The 27,372-nt window shown below is 40.8% G+C and overlaps 1 protein-coding gene across 1 annotated transcript in view; it reads right to left on the bottom strand.

The window, feature by feature from the left end:
- Nucleotides 1–16,400: 16,400 nt before the first annotated feature.
- The window catches only part of HEATR4 (HEAT repeat containing 4), a 35,716-nt gene continuing 24,744 nt past the window's right edge, over nucleotides 16,401–27,372 (bottom strand). Inside the window, 1 exon segment of the mRNA XM_060095883.1 lies at nucleotides 16,401–16,559. Coding sequence (XP_059951866.1) covers nucleotides 16,401–16,559 — 159 coding nt within the window.

Raw genomic sequence — 27,372 nt, 5'->3', positions numbered from 1 at the left:
GAACCCGTGTCCCCTGCATCAGCAGGCGGACTCTCAACCACAGCACCACCAGGGAAGCCCTTACGTGATTTTTAAATAGCACACCATACCTTCCCATTACTCAATGCATGAATTTTCATCCTCAAGAAAAGTGTGTATACCCCTCTACCCACCTTGCATAGCACAGGTAAGATAGCTTGAGTGCTTGTAAAATGGATGGGCTGCAGCTCTTAGCTCTGCCATTGTGCTATTGAATGGAACCCCTGGTTACTATCACCAGATCTATGGGTGGACCAGCCATTCTTCTGCAGCAGGGAGTGGGCCGCTCAAAGCACTTTTAAACTTTTGTCCATCCCAGTTTTACACACACACAAAGAGTTTCCTGGAAACATGGCTACACTCCAAGGATTTCAGAGTAGAATACCTTCTAGAGCTCCAGTTTCCTAATCACTTGGAATCTCATAAGAAAGTAGACTTGAACTCAGACTCTTGAACCTAAATGTGTTCAGATCCTGGCTCTGCCATTCGTAGCTGTGTGACTTTGGGAAAGTTGATTCATCTACCTAAACTTCAGTTCCTTCATCCACAAAATGGGATATGTATTAGTTATCTCTTGCTGCACAACAAATTATGCAAAAACTTAGTAGCTTAAGACTGCAATTATTATCTCTGTTTCTGTGGTTCAGAAATCCTGATGTAGCTTAACTGGGTTCTCTGGCTCTGGGGGCCTCACAAGGCTGCAGTCATCTCAAGGCTCAATTGGGGGACTTCCCTTGTGGTCCAGTGGTTAAGACTCCATGCTCTGAATGCAGGGGGCCCGGGTTCAATCCCTGGTCTGGGAACTAGATACCTCATGCCGCAACTAAAGATCCTGCATGTCACAACGAAGATCCCCCACGCGGCAATGAAGATACTACATGCTGCAACTAAGACCCGGCACAGCCAAAGATATAATTTTTTTTAAAAAAGGCTCAATTAGGATGAATCTGCATCCTAGCTCAGTCATATCATTGTTGGCAGGGTTCCTTAGCTCACAGGCTTTAGGCTAAGGCCTTAGATCCTCATGAGCTGTTAGCTCAGGACTTCCCTCAGTGCCTTGCCTTGTGGATCTCTCCATAGAGCACCTCAAAACATGGCAGCTTACTTCATCAGAGAAAGCCAGCAAGAGGGCAAGAGAGAGGGCCAGTAAGAGTGAGACTGCTAAAAAGACACAAGTCATAGTCTTTTGTAATCTAATCACAGAAGTGACATCCCAAAATTCTTGCCACATTCTATTAGTTAAAAGCAAGTCATTAGGTCCAGCCCACACTCAAGGAAAGGGGATTACGCAAGGATGTAAATACCAGAGAGGGATCATTGGAGTCACTTTAGAAGCAGACTATACCTACTTGTAGGTTTTGTTTAAACATTAAGGGAGAGAATATGTTCAGTTCAGGGCCTGGCATGTATTATGTACCTGGTGTATACAATAACTACTATTACTATTAATGTTATTATTGAGTATATAATGATTGGTTTTCTCTCCCTTCTAGCTACTAGGAGGAAACTTTTATGAGCAATAAATGAGATAATCTACATAATTCAGGAAGGACCTGATGCATAGTAAGCACTCAGTAACCATTAATTATTATTAACGTTATATGAGTGTATGTTATCTGGTTGCCCCTCCAAGCTACTGGAAAGATATGCTATGATTACGGTAAATTCCAGAATGGTCTAATTTTCAAATGTTTTGCCTCATTTATCCATGTGTACCCTATACTTGCCAGAACACAATTCTAGATTTGGGGCTCATAAAATATGACCGACAAAGCCATGATCCAGTCTAATTTCCTGCCTGCGCTATACTAAGAAAGGCATGCTCAAAACAAGCAAGATGGGCTAAGTATGGCAGCACCTTCCAGTATGCAGAAATCTGAGCCTGGATCCATTAAAGTTCCAGAGAGAGGGGAGTGTGCCCAGAATGAGCAAGGACTTGGCTGTGTGACTTTTGTCCCTTTCAAAAGAAGCTGGTCACTGTGTAGTCTGCTGTCAGTCGTTAACTGTGGATGAGAGAAAGGGGGATTCTACCCAGGCTCCGTGGATGGAGTAAGGGCACCCAAGAGGCAGGTTGCACACCTGGATTGGGAGAAGTCAGAATCAAGAGACTGAAGAAAGAGGAATTTTGTAATTAGAAAGTTGGAAGAAGAGAGTCCAGTTTGCAACATGAACGGAAGATCACTACAAGGTTAGAGTGACCCAGCAGGGCTGCGTTGAGTGGATTCCTTGTAAGGGAGGAGGATATTGAGGTCTGGCTGGTGGCCAGAGAAAATGAGAACTATAATCAAGGAAACCCCGTTATTTTGGCTTTGAGTCATTTCTCAGGGCTCACCCATGATTATTATATAGAAAAATGGCAGGGAAATACCCCTAAAGTATAAATGATCTTTAAACCGAAAACATTGTAGAAGAACAAAGGTCCAAGTGCATAGCTCACCTCATCTTTTCAGGCCAGGAGTATCTACTCAAATATTTCCTCCCTCCCTCCCTCCCTCTCTTTATATTTGTACATGTTCTTTCCTTTTGTCTGTGTTCCAGGCAGAAGAAGAAACTATCCTCACAAGGAAATGACCTAGCATCTTTTCAACTGGAGCTGTTTCCTGATCCCAAGTCACCGTCTCCAACAGTTCCTTCTGTGGTGCTAGACCATTAGAGCTCAATAAATACTCGTAGGTAATAACAGTTACACCTGTGCCTCCAAATCAAGTCACCTGTGCAGCTGTGATTTAAACAGGCCCCTTGATTTTCTGAGATGCACCAGCTCTGGTCCCTTCTCCTCTGGGCATGTTCCCAGGTGTTTCCAGATTTGTGCACAGAAAGGCTCAAAGCAGAAGTTGCTGGGAAAGTTCTGTGAGGTTAAAGGAGAGGTATATAGCCACATCAAGTTCCTCTTCCTGTCACTCTTGTCTCTTCTTCTTCTAACTCTGTGTTTCCTCTGTGTTTGAGAAAGGGGAGAATTATAAATAAGGCTCAGTACCACTCAGCAGCCAGAGAAGATCTCTGTCGGCTTTTTTGCGGGATGGCCAATTTTAGAAGGCAAAGAAGGGCTGAGGAGATGAGGACTTGCCCCCAGGAAGTCTGCCTACACAATAGGGATGATGTGTTTATTTATTCAGCCTTTTCCTACAGGCAGCCAGAGTAACAGCCATTTCATTTTGCCCTCAGGAAGTGTATTTAGTGGTAGGCTTTCTTTCTTTTCCTGTTAGTTTCCTGCAAAAGGACATCAGTGTCTTCTCAGAGCAGCAGCTGATAAGAAGGATTTTGTTGCTCAAGTGAAGGCAGACAAACATATTTCCTGAGGCAGACCCAATACATCCCAAGGGCATGGAGAACTGAGCCTGGGTGTGGAAATAGAAGAACTTGATTTTCACACCTATTTCCCTTGTGCCATCTTCCTCCCTGAAATAGTCTCTAGTGGGACACAATAATTACATCTTCCACTTGTGTAGAATTTCACACTTTCCCAAGGTCTCGTCACACAGTACAGAAGCAGACTCCAAGGCACTGTATTTGAAGGAGCCTGGGAGTTACTTTGGAGGGTTGATATAAGGAGGCAGCTTTGGGTTTAACTCTATGTTCTGGGGAAATTATACCAACAGTATAGGTTTACCCTAAGTTAGATTCCATTTACTAGCTGCTACTCATCCTACAGATCTCACCTTCAAAGTCACTACTACAGTGGGGCCTGCTGACACCTCCTCTCCCAGCCATCACTGGGTTGGATGACCCTCTTATACACACTGCACTTCTGTGTGGAATACACATATCCCATGTGTAAACTTGCACAGTGTCTATCTCCCCTGCAGCATTGTGATACCAGGAAACTCATCCATCCTGCTCACAGCTCCTAGCACGAGGCCTGACCCAAAGTAGCTCACTAAATGTTTAGTGAATGAATGAGTCAGGAGTTGTCTCTAGGAGCAGCCTTCCCACTCTACACCATCATTTATTTTGGGGTGGTGCTATGGGAGTTATAAAAAAAGGTATGTGCTAATTATCATATAATGATCACTAGTGGCTACAGTAATTAGTAGGTAAAAGCACGGTGGGGGGATATGACTAAATAAAGCCTTCTACCAGTGTGTACAGGGCCTTCCCTGCATTATGAATTTGAAATCTCATTGCCTGTCTCTGTTGGACTCCCATAGAGAGACAGGGTCATTCCTTCAGTTGCCAACAGTGGGGAGAGGGAGAACTCAGTTTCCTCTGACTCAGTGAAACTGTTCTGGTCTGAAAATTAAATTTAAATGCTGGGCTGGTGTGGCCCTCTGCTACTTCCCTTTCAGGCTCTGGGATGGATTTCCCCATCAAGGGTCTGCACTGAGTCATTCCTGCTCCAGACAAAAAACAAAAAAATTCAACTCCCTCAGGATGAGTGATGCAAGCAAAGACTCATCCTGCTAATCCTCCTGTTGGGGGTCATTGTTCATGGCCTCGGCCTCCTCCTTGGGAACAAGAGGATAAACTGCGAGAAAAGACAAAACTTTTCCTTCCCATTCCTTCCTACCTCGAAAGCTCTTGGTCTGTAGTTTTCTCTTCTTCTGCAGAGGGGAAGTGAGGATGGAAATAGGGAAGGAGGAAGGATACACCACAGGACACAGCACTCTGATGGTCCTGAGATTGTGGGGGAGCTGTGAATGGGGATGAAGGATGACAAGACATGAAGAATCCCTAGAGATCCTCCAACAGTTCTCACATTCCAAACAACCAAGGCACAGCCCACTTGCCAGGACACAGGGAATCAGAAATGCAGTCAGTGGGAAGCGATGACAGCAAAGAAGCAGGCAGATCTGACACACAGGCCCTACTAAGAACTATGCCCCATGGGAGCACAGATTGCTGCAGATTGGGTAGTAAAGAGAGGGAGTGAGCGTTGAGTGTGAGGTCTTGGATCAGGAGGCCCACACTCTATTTCCATTAGTTGACGGAAGGACCCCACGCAAAAGATGATTGTCAGAGATGTGGCTTAATCAGCTACCCAAGGAATGGGCAGATGTTTGTGAAACACTTTGAAATCTCTAGATGAAAAGACATGCCAGGAAAAGTTATTATTATGTTGATTGTTGATTCTTAGAGGACCCGGAGCATCTTTGAGCTCCTGTATTGGAATCAGAGGCCACAGTATTTTCATCTTGGGTGGACCAGTCCCTGGAGATCTGTTTTCTAATAACCTCAGTTGAGAACATGTTCATTGCCGAGGTCTGTAAGGAATACAACCAAAAATCCCCATCATTGGAGTATTACAAATTTCCAGCCAAGCACCAGTAAGTTTTCTGTGCAACAGATCCTGGCCAGGCCTAATTTGTGTGGAGGGATGTGTAGGCTGTGACCTGGTAACACTTCTCCCTCTCTCTCTCTCTCTCTCCTAAGCCCTCTCTCTCCTATCCTCTTTTTTACATGTGTGTAAGGCTACTTAGAAACTTTGACTTATCAAAGGATATTTGGAGACTCCAAAATGATCACCCCAGTTGTGGCTCTCCATCTCCCACCACTTAGCCCTTTTTTTTTTTTTTAAGGAAGTGGTTAAACCAGACCCTTTTTCATTCTATTTGGCAGGTATGTGACCCTGGTATTCTACTTCTCTATTCACTCCCTTGTATACTTTGCTATAAATGCACTACCTCTTCTGGTCTCTGTTCCACAAACCAACCAGATTGTCATTCCAAAGTGATATGTTAGTCATTGAGTTCTTAAGTGAAAGTATATTCCCCTTCCTGGTGTCTCCAAAGCTAACAAGCTGACTAGACTCATAACAGGACTTTAACCTGAGCCTGTAACAAGTACTTACCTGTCCTGAATGACCTAAGCAGTAACAATCCCAGGTCACAATCATCAGAGGAACAGATATTATTTTTCTGCTATTGCACAAAGTGGACAAAGGTTGTCGAACTGATGCAGAATGGATCACTTAATAAAGCCAGATCTGCTTGTAAACCAAGAAAAATCTCAAGAATGGGCATGTGACTGCTAGGCATGCTTTAGGGGGAGAGCTGAGCTAACTCTGTAGTATCACAAACAGCATGGGTAAGATCAACATGAACTCTGCTCTCAAATCCCCAAATCCTAGGATTATAACATCATTGACAAACTTCCAGTAGAGTTAAGATGAGGACTGGTTAAAAAAAAAAAAGAATACTTTAAGGTATAGGTAATAAATGCATGGAACTCATTATCCAGGGAGGGAATATAGTCAGAATACAGAAATGATTAGAGCAAATTTATGAATTGCAGAGCCATACATGAATGAACCAGTCATTTTTCAACCCCAGTCCTACTGCAGAGTCCCAGATCCCTTTGCTAGTTCCAGGGGTTCCACTTCATTAGGTTGGAGTAGGGTCCAGGGATCTGCACTTTATTTTTGCAAAGCTCCACCAAGTGATTCTGATTCATAACCAGGTTTAAGAACCACTACTTGAATAACCTTTCGTCCAAGGTAAGAGAATATTAAATGGACTATAGGTCTGTCTCAACCTGGTAATCCTTATGGTCCTAACTGTCAAACTGCTTGGTTAGTGAATGACAACTCAGAGACATAACAGCTGGTATCTTTGTGATACGGAGCAAACTCCAGAGTAGCCATTAGACTCTGGATCCACTGATCAAATGTAGTAATATAATAATTCTCCGGCCCCTGGCTCATTTAGAACCTTCTGCAAGATCTGTGAGACTTTCCCACCTCAGGGATGAATCAACTGGAGCTTTTTAGAACAACCTTTGGAAGGAAATATTCAAATCTGCTTACCAGAATACAGTGCAGACTTCTTTAAACATTTCCCTTGTGACTCTTCATGTGCAGTGCTTAGAATACTAGGCATTCACTCATTCAGTAAATATCCATTGACTAAAAATTAGACACATACTCTATGCTAATAGTTTGCTGCTGAGGATGTAAATAAGCTAATAAGACAGTGGTAAAACAGATGTGGTCCCTAGCTTCATAAGTAACTAATAGGCTCTCAAATTCTTTTTGTTTTTTTATAATAGCTAGGTACAGTGGAACAGCCATCCCAGGAAATTCTGTGAGGGCCATTCTGCCCTCTTAGGGACATAGCATTTGAGTTCTAGATATAGCTCATCTGAGGCCAAGAACAACTGTAAAATGAGATGCCCCCCCTTTTTTTCCCAAATGTACCTACAAGTAAAGGATAAAATGAGCTTCCAGAGGATAAGAACTATACTTTGTTCACCTTTGGATCCGCAATTCCATGCATAGTACCTTGTGCATAGTAAGGTTCAGTGTTTTTGAATGAGTGAATGAATAAATGAAGCTTGAATCTAAGTTCTGCTGCTTACTGTGCATCCTGTACAAGTCACAGAATCTTTCTGACACTCTGCTTCCTCACGATAGAGGCAATAACTACCTTGCCTACTTGTCATACGATTAGAAATCACATGGTCACTAGCACTGTAGTTGGCATAAGGCAGGCAGGTACTCAACAAATGGTTGTAGGGATGGTACATGGCTGTTACTGTGAGAACAGGTAAACAGAAGCTTCCAGGAACCAACTTGTATGGTCAGACTGACACCTGGTGGTGTAATCTTAGAACCTATGCCAAAAGTATAGTCAATTGCTGGATTGAAATTTAAGTTAGGGAGTAACTAGGAACTAGTAAGAAGGGCTTTACCCAAGTAACAATTTTTTTTTTACACAAGTAATATTATTTAATCCTCACCAGTTATTTTCAATCCTGACTGTATATTAAAATAATCTACAGAGCTTTTATAATCTACTGCTATCTGGATCTCATCCTCAGAGATTTTGACTTAATTTGTAGAACAGGCTGCCACATTTTTTTTTTAATTAAAAAAATTTTTTTTGATGTGGACCATTTTAAAAATCTTTATTGAATTTGTTTCTGTCTTTTTTGTTTTTTGTTTTTGGCTGTGTTGGGTCTTCATTGCTGTGCGTGGGCTTTCTCTAGTAGTGGTGAGCGGGGGCTACTCTTTGTTGCGGTGCGCGGGCTTCTCATTGTTGTGACTTCTCTTGTTGTGGAGCATGGGCTCTGGGCACGCAGGCTTCAGTAGTTGTGGCATGTGGGTTCAGTAGCTGTGGCTTGCGGGCTCTAGAGCTCAGGCTCAGTAGTTGTGGTGCACGGGTTTAGTTGCTCCATGGCATGTGGAATCTTCCCAGACCAGGGCTCGAACCCGTGTCCCCTGCATTGGCAGGTGGATTCTTAACCACTGCGCCACCAGAGAAGCCCACTTCTGTCTTATGTTTTGGTTTTTTTTTTTTTTTTTGGCTGTGAAGCATGTGAGATCTTAGATCCCCAAGCATGGATCAAACCTGCACCCTCTGCATTGGAAGGTGAAATCTCAACCACTGGACCACCAGGAAAGTCCCAGGCTGCCACATTTTAAAAAGCAATGTTAATGTGCGACCAGGTTGAGAACCACTGCAAAAGACCCGTGAGATAATTATCATTCTTCCCATTTTACAAATGATGAAAGTAAAACTCAGAATGATAAAGTACTTTTCACAGAGTCACATAGTTATTCGTAGCAGAAGGGAGATTGAACGCAACTCTACCATTTTTCTCTATATCACATTTTCTTTTTTTTTAAACATCTTTATTGGAGTATAATTGCTTTACAATGGTGTGTTAGCTTCTGCTTTATAACAAAGTGAATCAACTATACGTATACATATATCCCTATATCAACTCCCTCTTGCATCTCCCTCCCACCCTCCCTATCCCACCCCTCTAGGTGGTCACAAAGCACCGAGGTGATCTCCCTGTGCTATGCGGCTGCTTCCCACTAGTTATCTATTTTACATTTGGTAGTGTATATATGTCCATGCCACTCTCCCACTTTGTCCCAGCTTACCCTTCCCCCTCCCTGTGTCCTCAAGTCCATTCTCTAATAGGTCTGCATCTTTATTCCCAACTTGCCCCTAGGTTCTGCATGACCATTTTTTTGTTTTGCTTTTTAGATTCCATATATATGTGTTAGCATACAGTATTTGTTTTTCTCTTTCTGACTTACTTCACTCTGTATGACAGACTCTAGGTCCATCCACCTCATTACAAATAGCTCAATTTCGTTTCTTTTCATGGCTGAGTAATATTCCATTGTACATATGTGCCACATCTTCTTTATCCATTCATCTGTTGATGGACACTTAGGTTGCTTCCATGTCCTGGCCATTGTAAATAGAGCTGCAATGAACATTTTGGTACATGTCTCCTTTTGAATTATGGTTTTCTCAGGGTATATGCCCAGTAGTGGGATTGCTGGGTCATATGGTAGTTCTATCTGTAGTTTTTTAAGGAACCTCCATACTGTTCTCCATAGTGGCTGTATCAATTTACATTCCCACCAACAGTGCAAGAGTGTTCCCTTTTCTCCACACCCTCTCCAGCATTTACTGTTTGTAGACTTTTTGATGATGGCCATTCTGACCGGTGTGAGATGACATCTCATTGTAGTTTTGATTTGCATTTCTCTAATGATTAATGATGTTGAGCATTCTTTCGTGTGTTTGTTAGCAATCTGTATATCTTCTTTGGAGAAATGTCTATTTAGGTCTTCTGCCCATTTTTGGATTGGGTTGTTTGCTTTTTGATATTGAGCTGCATGAGCTGCTTGTAAATTTTAGAGATTAATCCTTTGTCAGTTGCTTCATTTGCAAATATTTTCTCCCATTCTGAGGGTTGTCTTTTGGTCTTGTTTATGGTTTCCTTTGCTGTGCAAAAGCTTTTAAGTTTCATTAGGTCCCATGTGTTTATTTTTGTCTTTACTTCCATTTCTCTAGGAGGTGGGTCCAAAAGGATCTTGCTGTGATTTATGTCATACAGTGTTCTGCCTATGTTTTCCTCTAAGAGTTTGATAGTGTCTGGTCTTACATTTAGATCTTTAATCCATTTTGAGCTTATTTTTGTGTATGGTGTTAGGGAGTGTTCTAATTTCATTCTTTTACATGTAGCTGTCCAGTTTTCCCAGCACCACTTATTGAAGAGGCTGTCTTTTCTCCACTGTATATTCTTGCCTCCTTTATCAAAGGTATGGTATCACATTGTCTTGGTAGAGGCTCTTGGAAGTCTGATGTGCTCCACTTAGCTTCTGCCTGTGAAAGTCTCAAACTCAGAGGCACTGGAGAATTCCATGACCCTATGGGGTGAAGTACTCAAAACAGCATTTTGGTGTTGAGAGGGTAATATGGCCTAATGAAGGCACTGACTTCCTGAATTCTCTCTATAGAATCCCTCTTCCCAGAGTTTTAAACTCTACTGCTCTGTTGATGGACAAATGAGCAATGTAAATTTGTTTGACTCTGAATTGAATAGCTACAAGTATATTTAAAGCCTTTTTTTTCTTTTCTGAGGTCTGGGATATGTTAGAGAACTAAAACAGATTAATTATCCATTACTGAGTTCCAGGAAACAGCCTCCCATACAACTAGTGCACACTTATATGTTTGGCCAAAAACAGTTGAGGTGACAGGTATCAGCAGATAAAGAAGAATGAAAGGGCTAAATCCTAACATCTGAGACTGTGTCCTAAATTGGCCTCCTAAAGAGATTCTCAGAGGACAGATGATCTTGAAAGGTATGGGAAGCACAGGTGCCTTCCAAACCTACCCTGTAGAAAGTGCTAGCTCAGCCCAGGCATGGAAAATGAATGGTGCCTCATTGGGTCATTGAGGAAGCCTGCAGCATCTTATAGAGATGAGTGAGATCCAGGCCACTGCCTAGCTCAATTACTTGCTAGGACGATTTCCCTGAATTTTTGAGGATTTTTTCTTTGGTTGATGTTGGGCAGCACATGGGAACAGGCTGAGGGTACTGAAGTTCAGCCAGGTGAGCAATAGCCTAGAAACTCACCATTTGAAAAGCCTACATCGGGGGTCACAAACTCTCAGCCCAAGGGCAAAATTTGGCTCACAGATGTGTTTTGCACAGTGTTCGTTTTCAGTGTTTTTAATATTTTTAAAGTAATTGCCAATGTTTTACAGTGGACAAGTTTCATGTAAAAATCTAGATTTTTTTGCATGAGTTATAATGTAGAGAGCCTTGACTAACCTGGTCACTGCTGTATCTGAGAACCTAGAACAGTTCCTGGAATGTAATAACTCTTTAATAAATATTTTTTGAATCAATGTTTTTTTAAAAAAAAAACAAAACCCAGTCCTATGAAGTAGGAATTATTGTCACCATTTTACAGTGAATGAAAGAAATCTCAGGGCTTCCCTGGTGGCAGAGTGGTTAATAATCTGCCTGCCAATTCAGGGGACACAGGTTCGAGCCCTGGTCCAGGAAGATCCCACATGCCGCGGAGTAACTAAGCCCGTGTGCCACAACTACTGAGTCTGCACTCTAGAGCCTGCAAGCCACTACTGAGCCCATGTGCCACAACTAATGAAGCCCGTGCACCTAGAGCCCACGCTCTAGGAGAAGACACCACAATGAGAAGCCCACGCACCACAACGAAGAGTAGCCCTCACTTGCAGCAACTAGAGAAAGCCCACACGCAACAACGAAGACCCAATGCAGCCAAAAATAAATAAATAAAATAAATTTATTTTAAAAAAAAAGAAAACTCAGAGAATTTAAGTCACTCACCTAATGTCACATAATTAATAAGCAGCAAAATATTTGGACTCAGGCATGTTGACTTCCAAAGCCAGTGTTCTGTTCACTACTCCACACTGCACAGCATCCTACACTTGTGGGCCTTTCACAGTCACAAAAGCCTTTCGATTTAGATTTTTTAAAAACAGCCGAATTGAGGTACAATTAACATACTATACAATTCACCCATTTAAAGTGTATGATGCAATGTTCTTTCATTTTATTCACAAGGTTGGACAATCATCACCACAATCTAATTTTAGAACATATCTGTTCCCCCAAAAGAAACCCCATTAACAGTCAATTCCTATTCCCCTCTCCAACTCTCCCTCCCCCATTTCCACCTCTCCCAGCCCTAAGCAATCACTAATCTACTTTCTGTTTATATAAATTTGATATTCTGTAATCTACTGCAAAGGAGGAAAGAATATACAACGGAGAAAAGAGAGTCTCTTTAGCAAGTGGTGTTGGAAAAGCTGGACAGCTACATGTAAAAGAATGAAATTAGAACACTTCCTCATACCGTATACAAAAATAAACTCAAAATGTTTAAAATACCTAAATATAAGACATAACACCATAAACTCCTAGAAAAGAACATAGGAAAAGTATTCTCTGACCTAAATCATAGCAATATTTTTTTGGATCTGTCTCCTAAGGCAAAGGAAACAAAAGCAAAAATAAACAAATGGGACCTAATCAAACTTATAAGCTTTTGCATAGCAAAGGAAACTATCAACAAAATTAAAAGACAACCTATGGACTGGGAGAAAATATTTGCACATGATGCAGGTGACAAGAGGTTAATATCCAAAATGTACAAACAGCTTATGCAACTCAATATCAAAAAAAAAAACCAACCCAATCAAAAAATGGGCAGAAGACCTAAACAGACGTTTCTCCAAAGAAGACATTCAGATGGCCAACAGGCACATGAAAAAATGCTCAGCACCACTAATTATTAGAGAAATGCAAATCCAAACCACAATTGGGCATTACCTCATACCAATCAGAATGGCTATCATCAGAAAGTCTATATAAAGATGTTAAAAAAAAAGTTTATAAAAAAATGCTGGAGAGGGTGTGGAGAAAAGGGAGCCCTCCTACACTATTGATGGGAATGTAACTTGGTGCAGCCACTATGGAGAACAGTATGCATGTTCCTCAAAAAACTAAAAATAGAGCTACCATATATCCAGCAATTCCACTCCTGGGCATATATCTGGAAAAGTTGAAAACTCCAATTTGAAAAGACACATGCACTCCAATGTTCATAGCAGCACTATTTACAATAGCCGAGACATGGAAATAACCCAAGTGCGCATCAACAGACGATTGGTTTAAGAAGAAATAGACAAATAAAAAAAATTTGTCTATTCTGGAAATTTCATATAAATGAAATCATACAATATGTGATCTTTGGTAACTGGCTTCCTTCACTTAGCATAGTGTTTTCAAGGTTCAGCCACGCTGTAGCATTTATCAGTACTTCAGTATATTGATTTATAATGTGTTACTTTCATGTATACAGCAAAGTGATTCAGTTATACATTCTTTTTCAGATTCTTTTCCATTATAGGTTATTACAAGATATTGAATATAGTTCCCTGTGCTCTACAGTAGGTCTTTGTTGTTTATCTATTTTGTATATAGTAGTGTGTATCTGCTAATCCCAAACTCCTAATTTATTCCTCCCCACCCCTTTTCCCCTTTGGTTACCATAAGTTTGTTTTCAATGTCTGTGAGTCTATTTCTATTTTGTAAATAAGTTCATTTGTATCATTTTTTTAGATTCCACATATAAGTGATATCATATAATATTTGTCTTTCTCTGTCTGACTTACTTCACTTAGTATGATAATCTCTAGGTCCACCCATGTTGCTGAAAATGGCATTATTTCATTCTTTTTTATGGCTGAGTAGTACTTCCATTGTATATGTGGGTATACATGTATATGTGTGTATATGTATATATATATACATATATATATATAATCACATTTTCTTTATCCTTTCATCTGTCGATGGACTAGTACTTCATTACTTTTTATTGACAAATAATATTTTATCGTATGGATACACCAAAGGTTATTTATCCATCCATCAGTTGATGGACATTTGGGTTGTTTCCACTTCTTGGTTATTATGAATAATACTGCTATGAACATTCATGTTAATTTAGATTTTTGACATTGTTTCAAAAGTTAGTCATTGTAATTTTTTGTGTTAAAAGCAATAATTTAAGTGTATACATTAAAAACCTACTGTATTTTTAGAAATTTCATTTTGGCACTTCGTTTTTTAAAATATAGCTGAAGTTTCAAAAAAGTCAGAGTATCCAGCTCGCTCTTGACCTCTGAGAGGCCCTGATGTTGCTGCCTCCAACAAATGAGCCCCTTTTATCCAGTAAGAAAACAAACTCCTCAGAGTCAGAAAAACTGTCTTACACTTCCTGGCACAGCCATGATGCCTAAATATAATACATGCATTTGGTAACTATTTGCTGACAGTATAGCTCTTCCAGAAAGGATGCGATGGAGTGGGAGGATTAAGTGATAACCAATGGGAGGTTGTGGGATGGGAGAGAACAAATTCTAATGCAGGTGTTTCCCTTCTGACCCACCGCACCCCTCTTTGCTGTTAGTCTGGTCAGGAAGATTTCTGTTGATGTAGTTCACTAAGGGATGCTAACTTAGATGGAATATGTAAACTAACAAGGACATGAATCTTTGTTGAAAAATGGAAAATTTCTCTAGATCTCGACAAAGAGAAGGTCAGCATAGTGCTTCTCCCACAAACTGGGCCAAACAGAAGCGTCCTTTTAAAGTAGGATAGGCAGCAATCCCTTGTCTAATCAACCTGTGGAGTTAGCGAATGTCTGTGGCAGAAGAAAGGAGACGAAAAATGGAAAGAGGAGCGATGGAAAGGAGACAGCCGAAACATTCTGTGCGGGAAGACTCTCCTACAACTGCCTCAGTCTGGAAGGACAGGCAAGGATCTCTGGAATATTTTGTCATTATAACCGTTTATTAATATGAATAGATACAGCTAGAAAGCACAAGGGCAAGGAGAATGGATGACCTGCTTCTTTACTGTGAAGCAACAAGTGAACCGATTTGGAAACACAAGAGGAAAATGGAGCTGTCGTGGAGCCCTGCCGAGTTCCGTCCTCCAGCTTTTCTCCTGTCCTTCCCCCAACCTGGAAGATCTTCCCTCCTCCCCTCACTCTATCTAAGGCTCGTGCTATCCCTGAGACCCATGACTACTCCAGCGCCCTTCTCCCCTGGACTCCTACAACACATCTGCTGTGTACCCCACAATTCCTACTAGATTAAGCATACTGTCTTTCAAAGGTTCTTATATGAGTGTTTTATAGAACCCTTTGTACACTCCTCAAAGACAAGGGCCATTTCTGCTGCTTCTGCTACATCTCCCAGAGTGCCGAAGGCCTAATAGACCCTCTGTTTGGCCTTGCTGACTGACTGAAGGGTTCCGTTCAGGCTTCTTGTTCCTGCCAGTGATGCAGAGAGCACAATAAAGTCCTTTCATTATGAAATGACAAAGTCAAAGACAGAGTGGCTGAGAAAGTACTCATACAGAATTATTTATTGTCTCAAATGTCTCATGGCAGCCAGATCTCAGAATCTCAGACTTGATAGATGGGGAAATAATTCTGATGTATGTGATGGTGCTTTTTGGATTAGTATTTAACTTGAAGTGAGTAAATTAATAAATAAAAACATGGGTTACATGAGTCAGGAAAAGGGAAGATTTTCTTTTACATACTTAACTGATATCCCCCAAAGTTCTTTTTTCCCCCATGTTCAATAGCTGTTAGGTGTTCATAGTGGAAATTATTGCTTTTTATATTTCTGATCGTAACAGTGCAACCAGAAGAGAGGATCTGATTAGGGGGAGAAAAATGGAGACAGAGATTCATATTGGCTTTATTTTAATCACTGAATGTCCCAAAGCTATTTAGGGTGTAAACAGCAATCAATACTTAAGAAAGAAAGCTGGATGCACACTACTATGAGTTCTGGATCTTTCCTCTTCCATGGCAATTTTTTGGGTATTATGTGCTCTTTCTTACGGGATCCCAGCTTAGGATACAGATACAGTTTGTAACTCTCCCATGACGCCTTAATGTTTTAAGCATTAAGTACATTAAGGAGGCTCATGAGAATTGCTAATCAGCCTTGTGAAACTGCAGCAGTGCTTCCTAGGGATCTAAAAGTGTTCACACCCACCCATGCAGTACAAGGTGCAAAATATTGTACTAGCTTTGTTTTCTTAACAGTCCAGTGACATGGCTTCCTTATTGCCTTCTGGGCTGCAGTTAAAGAACTTGCTCTAGAACAAGACTAGACTTGTAGATAGAAAACATCACTTAAGTCTTTCCTAGACTAATGGGATTCTAGTTTGGGTTTCAAAGGGCTCTTTGTATAGCTTACAAAAGATTCTGGGTCTTTGAATATTTCTATTCTAGTAAAATTTGGAGTTTTGACCTATATTTAGTATATGACTTTCCTGGGTTATGGAAAAATATGGACTGTCACCTAATGTGATGTCAATTTTCTTTAACCCTCTGTGTAAATGGTGCACATTAAAGAGTCAGGTTTACTGTTAAACAGATTTTTCTTTATAAACATAATGACAGAGATTACACAACATCAGTTAAAGAGAAGAATGTGACTAGGTCCACTGCTGCCTGTGTCTTGGAGCAAGAGAAGGGCTCATCCTAGAAATAATTACCTTTCCTTCTAGGGGAAGAGGACATGACCCTGGAAAAAACTTGAGTTTTTACTTAGCTAGAGATCTTGGTTGTCAGATCCAAATGGTCCCATCGCAATCCTTTTTTCCCGGGCAGTGCGTAGATCTTTGACAAGTGATGAATGACCTCTGCTTCTTGTGTTTAGGCCCGGGACTGGACTCTGTGACCAGGGATTTGGTGTGCGGGGCCTCACAGGCTGCAGAGAGATATTAACATGTGAGCACATGTGCAAAATGTGGTCTCATGTGACAGATCCAAAGAGAAAGCCTTCTTCAGCCATGGTTTTATCAGAATAGCTCTGTGAACTACCATAATGAATAAGAGAATAGAATCTATGAGTCCAAGACCTGCCTGTTTTGATTGCAGTCAGCAGCCTAATGTGGAGAATATGCCTGAATTTCCCAACCAAGGCTTGGACCTCCACATGGTGATCTTTGGGGTTAGCCTGTGTTTTCTATGTCTTTATTAATACGTAGTAGTAGCAGCAGCTATGGGAACTGTAGTAGCAATGACTAAAGAGCTTTATTCTTCACGTGTGCTAAGGTGGATTCACTCAGGGTGAACAGCCGCTGGGGACACAGCGCTGCTCTCTTTTCACCTTATAAACCAAAGTAGTGATGGCCATGATTGAGTTCGTACCTAGGTTAAAGCGTTCCCAGGAATCTAGGCTGTTCTAATGTTAATCTAGGTTTCTGTATTACTCTATGAAATAGTAAGAGAGTTATCTGTCTCATTCCCAAATGTATTCTTAGCTTAGGGCCAAAGTACAAATGGAATCCCATTTACTAAATGTCTAAATATTTAAATGTTATAAATCAAGCTAGTGGGGATTTCCCTGGTGGTCCAGTGGCTAAGACTCCCACTGCATGGGCCCGGTTTGATCCCTGGTCGGGGAACTAGATCCCGCATGCCGCAACTAAAAGATCCCGCGTGCCGCAGGATCTTCTAAGACTGGGTGTGGCCAAATAAATAAATAAATATTTTTTAAAAAATCAAGCTAACAAACTGTTTTTTAAAAAATATATATATTTATTGACTTGGCTGCACCGCGTCTTAGTTGTGGCATGCAGGATCTATTTCCCTGACCAGGGATCGAACCTGGGCTTCCTGCATTGGGAGCACGGAGTTGTAACCACTGGACCACCAGGGAAGTCCCCAAACTGTTAACTAAAATACATACTATCACCTACATTGACAAAAAGACCAGGTTTGAATTTGGAATTTTTGCAGTCTTTGGAGCTCCTTACCAGAATGTGGTGGTGCAGGAAAACTGCATTATAAATAAATGCACCATGTTTTTCTTTTGTGATAGGAATCAAGCAAAATAGAATACATCAGAATTGCGTATTTGCAGGGAGCAAACCTGTAGTGGTACTACAAATGGTGAATTTTAAAAATTTTTAATTTAATTAATTTATTTTTTGGCCATGCTGTGAAGCATGCAGGATCTTAGTTCCCCAACAAGGGATGAAACCTGTGCCTCTTGCAGTGGAAGCATGGAGTTTTAACCACTGGACTGCCAGGGAAGTCCCTTGTGTATGTATATATCTTCCTCCTTCATTAAATAAATAGGAAAAAATTTATTATGATGTCTAATGAATTTAATGGGATTATTTCTGATTTTTTATATTGGGTCGGCCAAAAAGTTCATTCGAGTTTTTCCCATAAGATGCTACAAAAACCCAAGCAAACTTTTTGGCCAACCCATACTTGACTATTCTTTAATTAATCTCAAAAGCCTATCCCCAAAGTTTGATATATGCCCACTTACATATATGCAGAAAGAACACCATGCCTTGTATAATATTTCTTAGTTCACAAATAACTTATAATTTCAGCTACATATTATATTGTATTTTTGCTATTTAAGGAATGAGAACCAACACATTATTTATTACCTTGTTTTTCATTACTTAAAAAATTGAATAAATCAATTGTGACGGGCCATATCCTTTTAATTTTAACTTTTAATTTTGACTTTCAAGATGTATTTCTCTGTCAATTACTTGTATTATATTCTTTGAATATTATACTTGAAATGAAAAATGAAGTCAAAATAAAAAGTAAGTCTCCCCTGCACATGAATATTTGTAGCAACTTTATTCATAATCATTAAAAGCTAGAATCAACTTTCAGTAGGTGAAATGAAAAACAAACTGTGGTACATCCATACAATGAAATATTGCTCACAGATAAGAAATAAGCTCTCAAGCCACAGAAGACTTGGGTGAACCTCCTTGAATATGTATTGCTAAGTGAAACAAGTTAGCCTGAAAAGGCTACATATGTATGATTTTAATTACATGACATTCTAGAAAAGGCAGAACTACAGAGATAATAAGAAGATCACTGATTGTCAGTTGTTTGCGGGGAGGAAGAGAGGATGGAAAAGAGGAAGCACAGAAGATTTTTAGCATGGTTAAACTATTCTGCATGATACTGAAATGGTGGATACATGGCATTATGCATTTGTGAAAACCTGTAGAACTATACAGCACAAGAATGAAACTTAATGAATACAAAAAAAAAAAAAAAACTCATTTAGGAGGTCAGGGAATCCCAGGAAAAACCCAGACTATGACAATAGAATATAACCGTAACCTCAATTTAAATACATATTTTTGTTACAGTGTTAGGATGATGAAAAATATTTTCAAGCATAAACATATAGTATATTAGAATAAAATTCTGTCTGGAAGTTATTTCAAAATGGAAATGTAAGCTTAAAAAAAGATTAAATTTTCAACTTATAAGAAGAGCTTGTTTATTTTATAATTTTTTAAAATGGATGACGGTAGGTATCAAACTGTTATAGATTTAGTTGGATGCATTTTAAAGTAATGTAACAGTGTTTTTTTGTTTTTTTGGGATTTTTTGCGGTACGCGGGCCTCTCACTGCTGTGGCCTCTCCCGTCGCGGAGCACAGGCTCTGGACGCGCTGGCCCAGCGGTCATGGCCCACGGGCCCAGCCGCTCCGCGGCATGTGGGATCCTCCCAGACCGGGGCACGAACCCGTGTCCCCCACATCGGCAGGCGGAGTCTCAACCACTGCGCCACCAGGGAAGCCCAATGTAACAGTTTTAATTTAAAATATCAATATATATAAATGCTGGACTATGTAGATGTTAGAAATTAGACGCTTTGTGTCTATTTAAACTTAAAAAAAAGTTTGATGTCAATGAAAAAAGGTGAAGAGGTGACATAACTTTTCACAATTCTTTTAGAGGGCCCATGAGCAAAAGAGTTGGAAGTTCAACATCCTAGACAGCATCTTACATGATGTACTGCAGGACTTGGCAGACTTCTGTGAAGGGCCAAATATTAATAGTATTTATTTTAGGCTTTGTGGGCCTGATGGCCTGTGTCAAACTGCTCAGCTCTGCTATTGTAGTATGAGAGTAGCCACAGACAGTTTGTAATGAATGAGTGTGGCTGTATTCCAATAAAATTTATCTGTGGACACAGAAATTTGAGTTTTGTACAATTTTTTTTTTTTTTTTTTTTTTTTTTTTTTTTTGCAGTGCGCGGGCCTCTCACTGTTGTGGCCTCTCCCGTTGCGGAGCACAGGCTCCGGACGCGCAGGCTCAGCAGCCAAGGCTCACGGGCCCAGCCGCTCCACGGCATGTGGGATCTTCCCAGACCGGGGCACGAACCCGTGTCCCCTGCATCGGCAGGCGGACTCTCAACCACTGTGCCACCAGGGAAGCCCTTGTACAAATTTTATTTCAGAAAATATTATTCTTCTTTTGATTTTTTTCAACCATTTAAAAATATGAAAATCATTCTTAGTCCACAGGGTGTGTAAAAACAGGAGTCAGGCCACATTTGGCCTGAGAGTTATAATTTGTTGATCCCTAATTTACAGTAATTTGGTAAAACAGTTTTACAAATTAGTGAGTCAGTAGTCTCAAAGTTAGACTGTGATCTGTCTCACATTTGCCAAAGCAAAGTCCTATATCCTTGAGGTCTTAAGCAAAATTATTCAGAAATGTATAAAGTTAAACATGAAATTTCTTCTATTGCCAATAATGCCATTCCCCAGAGGCAACCTCTGACTTCAGATATTCAACTGTGCAGTCACACACACAAATACAACACATGTGGTTTTAAAGAAACTATATATAAATGTATATGGATTTTTTTAAAAAGGGACAACATATATTGTTCTGCAATTTGATTTTTCAGCTTACAATATATTTTCAACATCTTTCCTCGTCATTATTTTTAACAAGAATTCTTGAAACTTAGTCGACATTTGAGTCATTTCCAATTTTGAAATGATAAGCAATGAGCATCTGTATATATCTGTCTCTATCTCTGTCTCTATCTCTATATCTGTATATGTTTGTACACATGGGTGAATATTTCTGTAGGATAGATTCCTAGAAGCAGTATTACTGGATCAAAGATATCCACATTTTTATGTTGATGGGGTCATCCAAAAGTTTATCCTAGGGTTTCTCAACCTTGGTACATTTAGGGCCAGATAATTCTTTGTTGTGGGGCTGTACTGCACATTGTAGGATGTTTAGGAGCATCTCTGGCCTCTACGCACTAGATGTCAGTAGCATCTCCCCTGTTGTGACAACCAAAACTGTCTCTTAATATTGCCAAATATCCCCTGGAAGGGAGGGGGGCAAAATCATCTTGGGCTGAGAACCATTACCCTGGACACTTGTTTTTCTTTTTTCTTTAATTTCTTTTTCTCCCTATCCCCCTTTCAACAACTTATCATGTTATCCTTCCTTCAAAAAGGAAAAGTGTTTAAAGGAATTTGTGACTTAGTATATATCACCCCTCTGTTATGGGATAAATTGTGTCTCCCAAAATTCATGTGTTGAAGTTCTCACCCCCAGTACCTCAGAATGTGACTGTATTTGAAGATAGGGTCTTTAAAGAGGTTATTAAGTTAAAATGAGATTGTAAGAATGGACCCTAATCTAATATGACTGATGTTCTTATAAAAAGGAGAAATTTTAACACAGAATTATACAGAGGGAAGACCATATAAAGACTGGGAGAAGGCAGTCATCCACAAGCCAAGGAGAGAGGCCCCAGAAAACAGCCCTGCCAACACCTTGATCTCGGACTTCTAGCCTCCAGAAATTGTTGTCTGGAAATAAACTTCTGTTGTTCAAGTCAGCCAGTCTGTGGTACTTTGTTATGGCAGCCCTGGCAAATTAATACACCTTCCCAGTGTATTTGAATTTTAAATAAAGAATGAATGAAAAAGGCAATGACTTATCCAAAGGTATAACTATCTAACAATGAGATTTGGTGGGGGAGATAACTTTTCTGAGAGGATTCAGATCATTCTATGTAGATTTAAACATGGGATTGGCTCTATTCAACGTCTTGTCTACAGCAGCTTCTCTGATGAACAATTAGTAACTTCTATAATCTCAGTGTCAAATTTCTTTCATTAAACAAAGATAATATCAAGTCAAAAAAATAAGAGCAAGGCAAGCAATGATTAGATATCCGAAGAAATGAAATGAATTAGGGAGAGTGAAGTTTGTTGTTTAAAACAACACTATATATGTTTTTCTTTTTTTTTTTTGGCCATGCCCCGCAGCTTGCAGGATCTTAGTTCCCCAACCAGGGATGGAACCCATGCCCCTGCAGTGGAAGCACGGAGTCCTAACCACTGGACTGCTAGGGAATTCCAAAAAAAACACTATATTTTTAATTGCACAAATGATATGTACAATGTAGAAAACCCAGACCATGCAAATATGCAAAGAAGAAGAAAATAAAAATCACCTGAAATCCCACCATCCAAAGACGATCACTGTTAAATATTGTGGCATAAAGACTCCCAAACTTTTTTTAGTAGTACGTATATATGGATGGATGTATAGATAGATAGAAATACACATACATATCGACACACACATATATATCTCCCAAATGGGATCCTACCGTAATACCTATTTTGTCTGCTTTTTTTCTTATTCAATGATATATTGAGAACATTGTTCCATATCAGTAAATATATTTCTTTTTCTTTCTTTTTTTTGGCTGGGCCGGGTCTTCATTGCTGTGCGCGGGCTTTCTCTAGTTGCAGCGAGGAGTGGGGGCTACTCTTCGTTGCGGTGTGCAGGCTTCTCATTGCGGTGGCTTCTCTTGTTGCGGAGCACGGGCTCTAGGTGCACAGGCTCAGTAGTTGTGGCTTGCGGACTCTAGAGTGCAGGCTCAGTAGTTGTGGCGCTTGGGCTTAGTTGCCCTGTGGCATGTGGGATCTTCCTGGATAAGGGATCGAAACTGTGTCCCCTGCATTGGCAGGCGGATTCTTGACCACTGTGCCACCAGGGAAGTCCCAGTAAATATATTTCTGAAAATGGTTATTAATAGCTGCTTTTGTTGAACTAAGTAGAGCCACAGGAAAATGATGAAATTAAAAGTAAATCAGTCTCCAAAAGGTGTCTCCCAGTCACAAGGGAAACTAGAAGACAGATAGCAACAACATTCTTTACTTGAGGAAATCACAAAATGTTGAAAAAAGAAAAGGATGAGGTCACAGGAAAGACTAAGAGGAGGAGATATTGTACAGGATGTGGAAAAGACAAATTTACAGCTCTCGTCTAGCTAAGCCCAGTGTTTCCCAGCTTTGCCAGCAGAGAAGCATAGCTCATCCCCCCAGTTCACTACAGGATGTGTCCACTGTCTATTGAAAACCACTCCCTTTGAAAAAGCAATGAAACCTCCCAGTGACATCCTTGACCTGCCCTTTGCAATATTTCCCTGGGGAATCTGATATCAGGGTCTGGCCAGCACACACAGCCTGTATGTCAATTAGGAAGAGGGCACCCCCTCTGCTGGCCCTTCCTCCAGACACTGCAGCCCTAGAGTAGGGCACGGGACTTTCAAGGATAACATCGGTTGGTTTCAGACCCTACTCTGGCCCTTGGCCAGGTAACTTTGTGCAGAGCGATACCTCACACGATGGCCTTGTCTGAAACGGTCCCACTGACCCATTTAAACTTCCACGGGGCATAGGCAAAAATAATCTTAATCTTCCCATCCCATGCTGTCATCCTGGCCAATTCAAGAACATCTCTGACTCCCCCACTCCTAGTTTCTCTGAACTAGGCCAGAGGAACAAAAGCCATCATACAGGTCCTTTCTCCATAATAATAAATTATAGCTACAATTTTTTAAGTGTTTAGATCTGTACCAGATCCTGTGCTAAGTGCCTTGCATGCATTATTTTATGCTCACAACTAAACATTATTTTCTCCATACATCTATGAAGAAGTATGTTCAATGACTATTCCTACTTTACAGATGAGATTACCGAGATCTGAGAGAGTAACTTGACTGAGCTAATGACACAGATAATGAGTAGCAGGGACTCATTTCTGGTTGGTCTGCTTCCCACAAACATTTCCTGTGCATCTACTCTGTGAGAGCAGTGTGCTAAAAGCAAGAGAAAGAGGCATAAGGAAGTCCTTTGCTTGAAGGAGTTTACAGTTTAGGAAGTTTAAGAAGGAATCTGACGTATAATACACCAATACATGCACAATGTGCTAAAGCAATGTGAAAGGGCCAAAGTTCTCCTGTGACTAGGGAGATGGGAGAGGCTTTGGGGAGGAGATGGAATGTGAAATGCGCTTTAATAAGGGTATATTTTTTATTTAAGATTTTTTTTGATGTGGACCTTTTTTTTTTTTTAAATCACATTTATTACGTTCCCCAAAGCAGTTTGCAAAACATTTGGGAGGCAATGTAGAAGGCCCACTAGGTAGAATTAAAAGGCTTCTTTCTTTCCTTTTTTTTTTTTTGAAATATAGTTGATTTACAAGGTTGTGCTAGTTTCTGGCGTACAGCAAAGTGATTCTGATATATACATATTCTTTTCCATTATAGGTTATTACAGGTATTGAATATAATTCCCTAATTCCTTGTGCTAAACAGTAGGACTTTGGTGTTTATCTATTTTATATACAGTAATGTGTATATTAATCTTTTTTTTTTTTTTTTCTGGTATGCAGGCCTCTCACCGTTGTGGCCTCTCCCGTTGCGGAGCACAGGCTCTGGACGTGCAGGCTCAGCGGCCATGGCTCACGGGCCCAGCTGCTCCGCGGCATGTGGTATCCTCCCAGATCAGGGCACGAACCCGCGTCCCCCGCACCTGCAGGCAGACCCCCAACCACTGCACCACCAGGGAAGCCCCTGTATATTAATCTTAATCTTAATCTCAAGATCCTAATTTATCCCTCTTCCCCCCTTTCCCCTTTGGTAACCATACGTTTGTTTTCTATGTCTGTCAGTCTGTTTCTGTTTTGTAAATAAGTTCCTTTGTATCATTTTTTTTAGATTCCACATATAAGTGATATATGATATTTGTCTTTGTCTGACTTATTTCACTTAGTATGATAATCTCTAGGTCCATCCATGTTGCTCCAAATGGCATAATTTCATTCTTTTTTATGGTATATATGTATATATATATATATATATATATATATATATACACACACACACACACACACACACACACACCCCACATATTCTTTATCCATTCATTTGTTTTTGGACACTTAGGTTGCTTCCATGTCTTGGCTATTGTAAATAGTGCTGCTATGAACATTGGGGTGAATGTATCTTTTCAAAATAGAGTTTTTTGTCTTTTCTGGATATATGCCCGGGAGTGGGATTCCTGGATCATATGGTAGCTCTATTTTTAGTTTTTTAAGGACCCTCCATACTGTTCTCCATAGTGGCTGCACCAACTTATAGTCCCTCCTACAGTGTAGGAGGGTTCCCTTTTCTCCACACCCTCTCCAGCATTTATTATTCATAGACTTTTTTTTTTTTTTTTTGAGGTATGCAGGCCTCTCACTGTTGTGGCCTCTCCCGCTGCAGAGCACAGGCTCCGGATGCGCAGGCCCAGCGGCCATGGCTCACGGGCCCAGCCGCTCCGCGGCACGTGGGATCCTCCCGGACCGGGGCACAAACCCGTGTCCCCTGCATCGGCAGGCGGACTCCCAACCACTGCACCACCAGGGAAGCCCTATTCATTGACTTTTTGACGATGGGCATTCTGACTGGTGTGAGGTGGTACCTCACTGTAGTTTTGATTTGCATTTCTCTAATAATTAGTGATGTTGAACACCTGTTCATGTGACTTTTGGCCATCTGTATGTCTTCTTTGGAGAAATATCTATTTAGGTGCTCTGCCCATTTTTTAAAAAAGGTCTTCTTTGCAGCATGTGGGATCTTTTAGTTGCAGCATGTGGACTTCTTAGTTGTGGCATGCATGCGGGATCTAGTTCCCCGACCAGAGATTGAACCCAGGCCCCCTGCATTGGGAGTGCTGAGTCTTACCCACTGGATGACTAGGGAAGTCCCTCTGCCCATTTTTTTTTTTTTTTTTTTTTTTTTTGCGGTACGCGGGCCTCTCACTGTTGTGGCCTCCCCCGTTGCGGAGCACAGGCTCCGGATGCGCAGGCCCAGCGGCCATGGCTCACGGGCCCAGCCGCTCCGCGGCATATGGGATCCTCCCAGACCGGGGCACGAACCCGTATCCCCTGCATCGGCAGGCGGACTCTTAACCACTGCGCCACCAGGGAGGCCCCCTCTGCCCATTTTTTGATTGGGTTTTTTGTTTTTTTAATATTTAGCTGTATGAGCTGTTTGTATATTTTGGAAATTAAGCCCTTGTTGGTCACATCACAGATATTTTCTCTCATTACATAGGTTGTCTTTTCATTTTGTTTATGGTCTCCTTTGCTGTGCAAAAGCTTATACGTTTGATTAGGTCAAAAGGCTTCTTTCTTGAACTGAAGTTTCTCTCCTATTCTTGATCAGGTCTCTTGTTTTGAGTTCCAGAGAATATGGCAGGGGAAACCAGCAACATTGTTTCTCATCAAGGCCCAGTATAAGCCCACATGTTGAGCTGCTTGGAGAGTTTGCAATTTCTTTTTTTTTTCTCTTAATCATTATTAGAGTATAGTTGCTTTACACTGTTGTGTTAGTTTTTACTGTACAGCAAAGTGAATCACCTATATGTATACATACATCCCCTCTTTTTTGGATTTCCTTCCCCTTTAGGTCACCACACAGCATTGAGTAGAGTTCCCTGTGCTATACATTAGGTTCTCATTAGTTATCTATTTTATACATAGTATCAATAGTGTATATATGTCAATCCCAATCTCCCAGTTCATCCCAACCCCCGCCCCCCATTTCCCCCTTGGTATCCATAGGTTTGTTCTCTATGTCTGTGTCTCTATTTCTGCTTTGTAAACAAGATCGTCTATACCAATTTTTTCAGATTCCACATATATGTGTTAATATACGATATTTGAAAGTGTTCCCTGGGGAGGCAAAATTGCCCCCACTTGAGGACCACTGTAATAGACCATGTGAGAAATTAAAAGGGTAGATGTGACACCTGGGTAGGGGTAAAATCTAAATGCTTTCTCAAGGGTTTGGATAGGAATGTGAGGAAGAGGATTGAGAGATCAAACAGAACCACAGAAAAGGCCCTAGAGGCCATGTAGTCTAACCTGCTCATAATTGCTTGCAAGGTTGTAAACTCTTTGGGAGGGAGTTTGGTAAAACCTGTAATAATCACAAAAATTATCTTGCCCTATAATAATCACAAAAATTAAATTCACCCAGCAATTCCATTCTTGGTAATGTATCATAAATGATTCAAATGAAGACAAGTAACCTTTATGTATAAAGCAACAATAGTTACATGGGGACAGTGAGCATGTTCTCGACAATTGCACCCTCATGCCTACCACGGTGCCTGTTAATGAGAGGCCCAGATTTAAGAAGTCGATTTAAGGTTCAGAGGAGGTGAGTTTGAAGATTCTGGAGAGAGAACTTGTAGTTAATAAAACAAAATCCCAGAGCGGGTGGGAAGGGCAGTTATCAAGAATACAAGAATGGCCCCGGGGGCTTCCCTGGTGGCGCAGTGGTTAAGAGTCCGCCTGCCGATGCAGGGGACACGGGTTCGTGCCCCGGTCCCGGAGGATCCCACATGCCACGGAGCG

This window comes from Mesoplodon densirostris, chromosome 4, assembly GCF_025265405.1.
Source record: "Mesoplodon densirostris isolate mMesDen1 chromosome 4, mMesDen1 primary haplotype, whole genome shotgun sequence".
NCBI lineage: Eukaryota > Metazoa > Chordata > Mammalia > Artiodactyla > Ziphiidae > Mesoplodon > Mesoplodon densirostris.
This window is presented reverse-complemented; position numbering and strand designations above follow the sequence as displayed.